Source organism: Girardinichthys multiradiatus, chromosome 15 (genome assembly GCF_021462225.1).
Source record: "Girardinichthys multiradiatus isolate DD_20200921_A chromosome 15, DD_fGirMul_XY1, whole genome shotgun sequence".
Classification (NCBI taxonomy): domain Eukaryota; kingdom Metazoa; phylum Chordata; class Actinopteri; order Cyprinodontiformes; family Goodeidae; genus Girardinichthys; species Girardinichthys multiradiatus.
In genome coordinates this window covers 12,414,641-12,426,830 of record NC_061808.1, presented here as the reverse complement: position 1 = coordinate 12,426,830, position 12,190 = coordinate 12,414,641, and the positions used below count along the sequence as shown (strand labels likewise).

Sequence of the window (12,190 nt, the reverse complement as noted above, 5' to 3'; positions counted from 1 at the left end):
AGGTGGCGCCCAAACAGGAACCCTGACAGAGATAAAGGGGCCCCAGAAGAAGGATGCTCAGCAGTACCCCGGACCGACAGCCTGAAAGGGAGTAAGGTTGTCTGTGACTGATAAGGCCATCAGTCACAACCCTCGCAGTAACTGCATAGCGTGCAGGTGAGGATAGGGCTTTATTGAGGGTAGACTGACCAGACCCAGACAATAAAGCTAGTAGCCAAATAGTCTTAATCCATCCCTACTCAAAGGATCCTCAAGAGGCTTTGGAGACGGACAACTCGAGACGACAAAGACATAGCGATGGACGAAGAGAGTGAAACGCAGGAAAAGACGGAGCGGGGAGCTGAAGGACCACTCCCGTCAATAGAACAACCGACATCAACACCGTTAGAGCTACACTGCTTACCTACCGAGTTGCTGTTAGGTGGGGACGGATATTCAACATGGGCTTCATTGGTAAAGAAAATGTTCTTCAGTTTCAACAAAGAGCAATCAAAAGAAGAACTAGAGAGTCAGCTAGCATACCACCTCCAAAGAGATGAAGCATACTATTGTTCAGATATAAAACATGGATTTAGACAGGTTGTGATACTATGCCCCAGAGCAGTCCAGAGGAAGGAAGACATTAGTCGATGGTTACGATGGTAGACAGGGTTCCTTGAACTTTGGGGACTGGGGAAACTGGTGTCACTGCACAGTCCATCCGAAAAATATGACCCGATCGTAAAGATGGTTTCCAGTGAGTCTGGACTGAACAGGTACCTCAAAACCCCAACACTAGAGCCACGGCGAGGTTGAAAGAGTATGAAATAGAGACCAGAAAGATGACCCAGTTCAAAGAAAAGCTCCGAGCCATCCAAGTTGACGATAAAGAGAGTTTGCTTGAGGAGTGTAATGAGTATGGCAGACCAGATCATAGAAAAGACCACAGAGCTGACTCAGAGATACCAACTTATGATTTAACGAAAGAAACAGAGAGTGAAGGAGAGGGCGACGAGTCAGAACAAGAGCAAGACCAAAGAGGGGCTGAACCCAGCCAAGGACCAACTATTACCCCATACATCACAAGACCGACGGGTGAAATCCTTCAACGGATTGCTCAGGCCAGACAGGAACTGCAAGAGACTACCAGGCAGGAAGCCCTCTTATCAGCAGCCCTCGAGCGCCATAAGGGAAACCTCCAACGGATGGCCAACACCCCAAGCCACAGGGAGCATGACCCCACACAAAGTAAAGTAAGAGACCTTACCTTCCAATTTGAACAAGAAGCCAAAGAAAACAGTGCCAGCAACCAACTCAGAATGACAGGAAAGACGGATTTTGAAGGAAAAGAGCCAAGAAAGGTTAGTCAGAAGTCAGATGGAGTCATGATGAGGAAAGTCCTAGACCCAATGCCCACAGATGCAAGACGAATTTCCCTGCAAAACGGGACTCGACTCTACCAAGTTATCGGAAACCCCCGGGACATAGAGGGAGATGGACTGTTAGTTTTCACAAATGACAACTTCAAGATCCACAATACCAAATTCAGGAAAAGGTTAAGAGCCCAGGCAGGGGAAGATTACAAAAAAGAGGTTCGAGAGCTGAGAAGAAAAGTGAGCCAGAACAAACCAAGCAAAGTGCATCTGACTAGTGGGGCTGACCTCACTTATTATGCCGTCATCCACTCTCCCATTGTCGCTTACAAGAAGGGAGAAGACTTGAAAGAGTACAGAGAGAAAATGTGGGTAGAAAGACTGAATGCTGCCATCAACCACAGCCTGAGAAGGGTAACAATATGCCTAGACGGACTGAGATCACATGACCTGCCATGGGAGTCGGCAGAAAAAGTAGCCGTTGCAACAGCACACCATGTAGTCAAGAATCTGCTGACAGATGCCTCACTGACCGAAATAGTCATCGTCACTTGCCTTAGCCAGCATGAGAGTCGGAGGAAGAGAGAGCTGGCGTTAGTAGAAAGGATGGATGAGAAGAAGCCGAAAGATCCCCCTCACTTAGAGATACCAAGAATCCAACAAGGGAACGAAATCAAACCACACCCTGATGAAAAACGCTACTTGCAGAGTGAGACCGCCCAAGTGTCCTGCCTGGAGAAAAGACCAAAATCATCAAAGAAAGATGCAGCTGCCCCTTCAACCTCCGTGCAGGCTGTGGAACGTAGGCTAGCTAATTGCAGCTTGGATGATCTAGATAAAACAGAGCTGGTTCCAACAAAAGATTTAAAAGCAAAGAAAAAGATAAAACAAAGTGCAGCCCAAGAGGAGCTCCTGAGTCCATTTAAAATGGAGCCCTTGAACCCAGAAAGAGAAGACAGGGAAGTCAGTGGCTCGGAAGAAGAAGAACCATCAGAACATGAGACCTCTGGGGCAGAGAGTGATGACAGTGGAAGCCTGTTTTCAATCCCAGTGCAGCTGGCAACCCCTCACAAGCCACTCAAAAGAAAGCAGTGGAAGTGTTTGACATCTACCGGGTCTCAGAAAGAATGGCCAGAGACCTGACATGGGGGCCGGTTCAAGCGAATGATGGCCGTCGAGCGTACATACCAGAAGCTGGACAGAGAGACTACCACATCCTGGCTGTATGGGCTGACCACCTGGAAGACAAAGTCGAACTCAGGGTAAAAGCAACAGTTGGGGAATGGGCCAACATCCTAATGATGCCATCGTACCACACCCTTGCAACTTATCAGCCCCTGACCAGTAAATTCAGAACTGCTTATGTAGGAGTTGTGCATGATGTGATGTTAAGAAGACTAAAGAAAGCCGCATACAAGTATGCACAAGAGATTGAGTGACAGGTTGATGAGCTGTCAGCCGAGGAAGAACCTCCACTGCTGTTAGTACCACGCTCAACAAGCAAGCCCATAGGGAAAATGTCTGAACAACCCACGGCATCCAGCCCTGAAGCTGATGTTTTTCGTGAGTACAAAAAGATGAAGACCTTAGTTAGAGAGAAAAGATCAAAAGAGAGTAGTAAAGATTACATCAAAGATGTGTGGCCGATGATCACCAATGCTACTGAAAGTGACGAAGCTAAAAAATTGTGGCTGAGCCATGCAACAAGACATCCCTTAGACAAACAAGCAACATCTCAAAGTCATTATGAGAGGTTAGTGTTGGAAGACATGGATGATGAAGACTCCCAGATCAGAAGAGCTAGACTGGGCATGGATGGAAGTCAGCGCCTTGCACCGGTATGGCATGTGCTTAAGCAAACAATCTCACCAGCTAGATATGTGAAGGCCCTCCGAGAAGTAACCAAAGGGAGGAGAGGAGAGATCGCTTTTGCCAAAATGCTGATGCAGGGTAAAACAATTCCACAGATGGATCAAGCAGTAATTTCTTATGATCTGGAGCAGCAGTTTTATGAAGAAAGAAGAAAGAAAGAGACAGGACAAGGGGCCAAACCACCTACTAAGGCCAGTGTGAAAGCTCCAGCCAACCCCCCTAACAGACCACCGCTTCAGAGAAGAGAAGAACTGCAAAGAAGATTTTACGGACCACCAGCATCGCAAGGCCCACAAAAGAAAAGCACCTTTCTCCCTAGGGAGGAGTACGACAAACTGTCCTCTGAAGAAAAGAAGGCCCTCTTCAAGTCCCGCAGATCCGGGACCGGGGGGCCAGCCAAGTAATGATGACACGGTCGCGAGCCACCCTGGAAAATGCCTACTGGAGGGGGGACAAAATCTACACAAAGGTGGGAGGAGAACCCTATCTAGTGGACACCGGGGCTGAGGTATTCATGACTCGCAGAGGCCTAAAGACAATGGGATACCTTACGGTCCAATTTGCCAACGGGACCGTAGAAGAGATGCCGTATGGAACTTGGCAAGGAATCATTTTGTTGAAGCTTCCATACAACCTCATCACCGTCACAGACTGGAAAGAACTCAACAAACCACGGGGAGAGCGCCGCTCTCTATCTCAAAAAGTAGGATCAACTCAGAGTGGAACCGGGGCTCAAGAGTGGTACAAAGCAGTAGATGTGCCAGAAGTAACCGAATAGAAGCTGAAAGAAAGCAACTTCTCCCAGGCTGGGAAAGAGAGGTTACGGAAGATCATTACCTCAGCTAATGTGGCCCAGTTCAAGAGCGACTGTGGAGACTTGGGACCGAAGTATGTGCACCTCATAGAAGGGGGAGTTTAGCCACCTGTTCGACAGTACCCCCTGAACCTGGGTGCCGTTGAAGAAATGGATAAAATAGTAAAACAATTAAGCGCTCTAGGAATCATCAGAGAAGAGCTAAATCCCATCACTAACAGTCCCATTCAAGCGGTAAAGAAACCAAAGTCAGCAGGAGGAGGTTGGAGGCCAGTAATCAACTTCAAGGCCCTCAATTGAAGAACCATAGCAAACCGAGCCAGCCTAATCAATCCCCAAGGAGCATTGAAGACACTGAGAGTCAAGAAATATAAATCCTGCATTGACCTAGCAAATGGATTCTTCTCCCTCAGACTTGCAAAGCAATCACCAGGCAAGACAGCATTTACACACAAAGGCAAGAGTTATGTGTGGCAAAGGTTACTCCAGGGGTACAAGAACTCCCCTAATGTGTTCCAGTCAGCTGTAATGGAAGTTTTGGGTGACCTAGGAGCAACGGTGTACATAGATGATGTGTTCATTGCAGACGACACCGAAGAGGAGCACCTAGAGAGACTGCAAACAGCGGTGGAGAAAATCACAGCAGCAGATTTTGGGACTTTCAGAAGGGTATCAAGAGAAGCTAGCACAAATCCAGCCACCTGAATCCGAAAATTATCTATAAAAAATGTTGGGACTCTGCAACTATGTGAGAGATCATGTTCCTAATTATCAAAGATATGCTAAGCCGTTATATGCCTGCCTAAGGAAGCAAGAAGGAGAAGAAAAACTGGCAAAGAAAAACTGGACACATCAAAACCAGAACGACCTGGATAAGCTCAAACGAGCCATCCAAGAAGCCGTGAGGTTGGAACCGAGGAGCTTGACTGAAAAGTTGGTGGCCGAGATCAGCTGTGAAGATGAGGACTCCATGCTGAAAGTAAGCAATGAAAATGGGGGGTTAGTAACTTTGTGGAGTTACACTTTGTCATCTGTAGAGAAGAAATTCCCCCAAGAAGAAAAAGAGTTAGCAGTGCTTGCTAGATACTGGAGCACCTTAAAAGACCTAGCACGAGGACAGCAGATTAAAGTCATCACTCAGAGCCAAGTCCACAAGTATCTCAGAAAAGGAACGGTGGAAAGCACAAAAGCAACCAATACAAGGTGGGGAAGATGGGAAGACATCCTGCTGGACCCCGACATTGAGATTGGCCCAGCACATCCAGCCAGCAAGAAAACACCCTTAGAGCCGTCTGTGAAAGAAAGGCTGCCAGAGTGGGTCCTATACACTGATGGGTCGAAGAAAGGACTGGATCAGATGGCCTACTGGGGGTTTATTCTCAAACAGCACGGTCAAGAGAGGTGCCGCCAGAAAGGTAAAACTCCCGGTACTGCACAGGCAGTGTGAAGTTTGTATTTGGTTTATGCTAAACATGTCTTTCGTTCTAGTGCCCAAATGATTACATTTTAGACTCATCTGTGCAAAGAACATCATTCCAGAAGACCTGGTGATTTCCCATTTTCTCTGTGGCAACCTATAGTGGGTCCTTCATGTTTTTTTTGGACAGCAAATGTTTCCTTCTTGCACATCTCCAATGAAAGTTAAACTTGTGCAGGCCCTTCCTACTTGTAGAGGCATGCACTTAAATTTCTATTGAGATCTTTATAAATTCCTTACCAGACTAATAAGCTACTTCTTTCTGAAGGCTTCAGACAGCTTCTTGCCATTGTTCACTCTCATACCAACAATCAGCAGCACATTAATAAAATGTTTGAGGTTTAAGGCAAACCTCAAACATTATGCTGCGTAATGATGTTCTCAACATGTACCTCTGATATGATAGCCCTATCTTCACTTTTAGCTGTTTTATTAGATAATAAATATGGGGGTATCCTAATATTTATTTCTCACTAGAAATTATATTTTTATTGAATGTTATAGGGAATTTGGAAAGGTATTTTCTTTAGGTTTTTTTAATGCATAATACTTGTATTTCCCAATTGTCACAATTCACATTGCATATCCATTTTTTTCAAATATTTAAATATTTAATCACTTTGAGAAACACACAGGCCATCATAGGGTGTTCTAACTTATTACCATGAGTATATAGAAGGTAAACGAACAAGGCCTAGTGTTGAGCCTTGGAGAATCTCGCAGGAAATAATGTTCACAAGTGAGACATACTGTATGCATCAAGAATGGCTGAGTGCGTTCAGGTACAAATGATTTAACCCATATTAACACTGTTCCAGAAAGACCAAAAGGGTTTTGTTACTTACTCATAAAGACCCAATGGTCAACAGTATTGGAGGTAGCATTGAAATCCAACACAATGAGGACAGTAAGCTCACCAGAATATATAGGTTGAGTCATTTTCAGGAGAGCTGTTTCTGAGATGTGTTAAAGATAAAGCTTGATTGAGTCGCTTCTTTAGAAGTGGCTTTACCAAAGAAATTTTAACAGCTGCAACACTGTTATAAACACCAACAATCTGCAAAGTGCAAGCATATATACTGCTACACCCTTTAAAATATTTCCTTAAAAAAACACCCTTTATAATAAACAGTGTAAATAGTAGGAATACTGAATGTCTTTAAATTTAAAGCTTACCTGTGCTCCTACCGCCATTTCTCACTGAAATCACCACAGCCAAAAGGATGAGCAGTAGGCACAGCAGCACAATCTGAATAAAGAAAACATGTTGCTATTTAAGTCACCAGAATAAACAAATTCATTCAGCACATCTTGAACAGCAGGGGTTGGCAAACACAAACTGACTTTACAGGCTCCAAAATTAAAAGCTCTCAAATAAGGACTGAGCCTGTTGCTTTGACCATTGATTGCCTTACTTTAAATTATTTTTGGCACAGTTGATGTCTGACTATTTTATTACTTGCAACACCCACCTTAAACCTGATGCAAGTGAGAAGAGAAGATAAATTACAGCATATTCAAACTGATATTGCCATGAATATGGTCATTGTGAAAAGTTGAGATTTGCATTGCTGACAGGGATTGTAAACTAAATCAATTCAGTAAATACACTTCCACTCTCAAAATATCAGCTCTAAAGACCAAAGATGGCAATAGCAATAAATTCTGCCAAAATAAAAATATTACCAACATTATGTCAATAACTGCTGTTTAGAGGTCATAAGACTGAGTAATTATTTATTTGGCATGCAGAGTTCTGGGAAAAAGTATGAGTGCACTAATTGTGAGCATAAGTATCTAATAAATGTAATTGTTTTTCTTGAGTGGGATGATTATAGAGGAGAACTATGTCGTCATATGTGAATGCACTGTGAGTTTTCTTAAATTCACACAGGGTTAAAATTCTTCATTCAGACTCAAATATATAAATAAAGCCCACAACTATTTGATTTAACATTCTTCACTCATTTTTGTAGCAATCAAAGGCTTCCAGTATAATACCACTCTAACATTAAACTTACCATGCTGAACAGAGTGCTTTAGCGCACCATTTAGTACAATTACACTGTATCTGATAGTGCTTTTATTCATATTTTTAAATATAATTATTTAATAGGAGCTCTGATGAAACTGAAATGAGAAGAAGCCTTAACCAAACTGCCACTCTTCCGGGGTTTGGAGTTTGACCAAATATGAAATTGTAAATAGAATTGAATTTATAAAGTGCTTATTTGTCCTGTGGTGGACTAGCAATCTGTCCAGGTTGTACCCCAGGTTGGCCCCTTGCCCTATAACCACTGGAGATAGACACCAATTCCCCCACGAACCCACATGAAAAAGTGGCTATGGATGGTTATTGGCCGTGCCTTGTTAGCCCAAAAAATGTCCATAGAGTTGAGGACTGGGCCATTCCAGAACCTAAATGTTAGTCTGCTTTATCCATTCCAAAACCAATTTTGATGTGTGCTGGGAATCATGGTCCTTCTGGAACACCCTTTAAGCACAATTTGTGCAATGCACCAGTACCACTGGCAGCAAATCTATCCCTTACCATGACTAGACCACCTCCATACTGGACAACTAATACAGTGCTCTTAGGTTTGAAAGTTTTGCCATAACTCCTTCAAGCATATTTCTTGTTATTGTGGCTAAACAGTTCAATCCTTGCCCATTCTTGTTTAATATTCTATAATAAATCCACCCTAAAACGTGTTTTGAAGAGTGTTTCAAAACTGTTTGAAATGAATAACTAAAAGCAAAATTTATTTGACATTCAGACCTAAGATCATGACATTTAAACATATTAGTTGAGCTCTATTCTCTGAGGCTTGCCCACCATTTCACAGATACAATCTCTATTTGTTAAAATGTTTGTCTAAAAAGCCAACAATGTGCCGCTGAGTCTGCATCTGCTCAGGGACAGCAGCTCTAGAGGGTGAGGGGTTTGTAATTAGACGGGCGTTTCAAAGAAAACACGCTCTGTTTATGTAGTGATGGGGGTGTTCTCCCGAGACGTCACTGACAGCAATGCCTAAAACAGACCCTCAGTGGTTCTTGAGGTTGTTGACTTATCCAGCAGTCTGAGACAGTCTGTCAATTAAATATTGTTTGAGAGAAATGTCATTTTAAATTCTTTCTCATCACATCACATGGTGCACTCTAAAGGAGTAGGTCTAAAAAAATTACTTATTCAAATTGACTAGTTGTCAAAATTTTTTTAAATCTGTAAATAAATTGTGATAAAATAGGTAGGATTATTATTAGTAATGCATCACTTACTATCCCAGATTTAGTTTTGGGACAGAAATGTCCCTCCAACAGGACCACATCTAAGCTTAGTCTTCATATTCACTACTTCACTGCTTGGGAGCTACAAGGCTGTAAGGTTTCAAAAAGCTGGTTTAGGTGAATCATCAACCACTAGAAATCCTCTTAGTGTGATTCACACATACAAATGTGGCATTCCTAGACAGTTAGGAATATGTTGTGTGTGCTTGGTGTCTGGATGGTTTTTTTTCTATTCTTTTATTTAGGTATAGGTGAACAAACAGGAAACCTGGGTGTTTTTTCTGCACTTGGATTTAGTAGGAAGCAAAAGTACAGGGTTTGTCTCATGCAAACCCACAAGTTTGACTCTAAATGATGCTTTACTGCTTTAGATCAAATCTCCAGTTTAAGCTATTATTGTAAAAATAATTGCCAGGTTGAAATGATGTTTATAGTCCACTTTGAAAGAAAACATCACAAAATGAAAGGCCAAAAGCTTGAAAACTAAGCGATCCCTTGTCAGCAACAGTTGTCCATGTTGGGACAAAAGCTGGTCATGCTATTCCCTTCACAAATATTGCAGTATTATTGGTACAAACACATGCATTGTCATGGAACATTGCACTGTCTAGACTCTGGTTGAAGTGCCAAGCAGACATCTGGTATTTGTGTGGTTTACAGTTGAAGTTAGAAGGATATATGTATACACAATAAGTTCAGTTTATAATTTACACATCAGATGGACAGCATCCATTTTAAATCATGAGCTTAGTATTTTGGGATGAAAAACAGGTGTATTTATGTATCTGTTCTTTTTAACTGACCATAGTTGTATTAAAAACAACTTCAAGCAGACATTTTTGTTTTTACCCCAAGAACATTTTCCACTTGGAGTAGGTGCGGTTAGTCTCTTTGCTATTAATAGGAGGCTATTTTGAGAAACCTTCGACTCTGGGAATAGAAGACCCTTTCAGGGTAGTGCAACAGAACATTAGTGAACAAATGTCGAATCCAGGTTCAAAAATAATCCCAGAATTGTCATCTCACACTGGGATCTAAAACTTAAATCTAGGCTTTATGTATTAGTTGCCTCTTTCAACACGTCAAAACGTTGGGATTATATACACTCTGATGTTAACAATCTCTGTATTTTGTACAATAATAAGAGATTCGGGATTTCTTTGAGGTCTGACCTGCTGATTTGAATTCATAAAAGAAAAACGGAACTACAGGCTCCCTGACATTAATAGTTTTAAACCAAACAGAGAATTACGACATCCCAAGATCACAAACATTTATACACTAATTGCACAGTGCCTGGAATAGTCATGCTACATGTTAAAGCCACACAATTCGCTTAATTTTGGGGATATTTTATGTAGTAAACAGACAAAAAGCAGTGCATAATTGTGAAGTAGATGTATGATTTTCTGAGGCTTTTCCCAAAAATAAATATCTGACAAGTAAGGTGTGCCTTTGTACTCAGCACCCTAACCCTAACCCTACCATCAGTACCCAGAACAGTAACCAGAGACTTTCCTAATGACCTGAACTCTTAAACTCTTAGAATGAACGCTGGGAGGTCCAGTTCTGCTTTACGCAAAAACAACTGTAGGACACCTGCAGGGCCTTTCCTGGCCTCTGTCTCCTCGCACTGGAGTGAAAACAGTTAGTTTGCACATTAACTGTGGCACCACTGCTGTGACAGCTGTGGATTAATGACGGGCAAAGCAAACAAGGGTAAAATACTGAGATGAAGCTGTGGCTTCAGTTGGTATCACCAATCAATAAAAAAAAAAAAGTTACAAAACGTATAAACTGAACTCTAGCTTATAATAAGGCAAAGAAGTGCAGAAAATTACATATTTTCTACAAGTCTGCAAGGTTGCAACTTGTACAATTTTTGCTTTAAAAATAAGACATGAATTAAAGCATTACAATTTAATTATTGCTGACTGTTCAAAAGAGCGTGTGGAGTTTATTTTACTTGAGCTGTGAGTAATTGGCATGATGGCAGCTCAGAGACTACAGATGTCAACAGTTATTTGGAGCTACTAGACGTACCCCAGTTATGATTTTACAGAGGTGACTCCGCTTCTTTTTCTGCTCTGCGCTGATCCTCTGGCTCTCTAGCTCGGATGTCCCGAATAAAGACGCCGCCTGCTCCGCTTGCCGGTGCTCTCCTTTGGTTCCGTCCATGCTGCTGAGCGCACTAATATAATGGTGTGAGAAGCAGGCAGCAGTTTTCCCCGGTAATGAAGCAGGATATGAACCTTGCTCCGGCATGCAAAAGCGCCGCCTTTTTTGGCGTCTTCAACTGTGTAAAAGCAGCAGTCACCAGATGTTGCAGACTATGGCACAGAGATTGAACTTGTCTTACTCTCTGATTAAACACAGCAAAAGTCTGTCAAACTTAAAACCTTACAGCGACTTGTGATTAAAAACAAATCTTAAAATTTTTCTGATATTTTTAAAATGTCAGAAAAGTGTTAGATAGGCAGAACAAAACAAAATAGCTAAATCGTGCAAAAATATTCACACACATTCATATACATACAATGGCAAATAATAGATACAGTAAGAAAATGTTGCTGATGTCGCCATCTGGTGGTCAACTCAAATTATTGCAGGCATCTCCTTGTGCCATAAGCTTTAAGTGGTTATTGAGGCTTTATGTCTGTAACTACTTATAAAGTTACTACTTGAACTATTTTTTTCTTGACATTTAAAAAACATAAAAAAACATTTAAGAATAAATTATTATTATTATTGTTGATAATAGTAATGATAATAATCCTATTACTATCATACCACAGAGCTGAGTGCAGGGTTGTGCTGTGTGTGTGGTTTCTCCCTCACCCCATCCTGGTGTGACAGGCAGGTGCAGCCACACAGCTGAAGATCATCAGGCGTAATCAAGAGGAGCTTCTTAAGAAGCAAAAACCCTGAAGGAGGTGTTAACCCACCTAGGGGGTGGAAAGGGACTCCAAAGACCCAGATCTGGTTTCACTCTGTCCATGTTCCAGGCCCAAGTTCGCATTTGGCTGAATGCACTTCACAGTGCTTCCCCAATCAAGAGTCTCCTTCAGTTTCCTTGAACCTGCGAACCCAAAGAACCCACTAACCTGCCTACAAGACCTGTCCACCCTCCAACTTCACATACACGACCTGGAAGGAAACATAAAGGAACAATCCCCACCTCAACACAACCTCACCTGTCAATCTCAGTCTCCGTGGCGAACTCTGCGGCCGTAATTGTTGCTCGCACTAGTGTCACATGGTGGTGCCATTATTACAATTACAACCTTTTAAAAATAAGCATTTTTTTTTAATTAAAAGTACAGGATCACGTATTACCTGAAGTTATCATAGGAACTCTTTTTACTAATTAGGTGACTTTCACATGCA

At 42.1% G+C, this 12,190-nt stretch overlaps 1 protein-coding gene across 1 annotated transcript in view; it reads right to left on the bottom strand.

Annotated features, from left to right (window-relative positions):
- enpp1 (ectonucleotide pyrophosphatase/phosphodiesterase 1) overlaps positions 1-11,083 on the bottom strand; it is a 52,644-nt gene extending 41,561 nt beyond the window's left edge. The window contains exons 1-2 of the mRNA XM_047387709.1: positions 10,847-11,083; positions 6,692-6,764 (exon numbers count right to left, since the gene is read on the bottom strand). Coding sequence (XP_047243665.1) covers positions 6,692-6,764; positions 10,847-11,068 — 295 coding nt within the window. The 5' untranslated portion in view covers positions 11,069-11,083. The remainder of the gene's footprint in view (positions 1-6,691; positions 6,765-10,846) is intronic.
- Between the last annotated feature and the right edge of the window lie 1,107 nt (positions 11,084-12,190).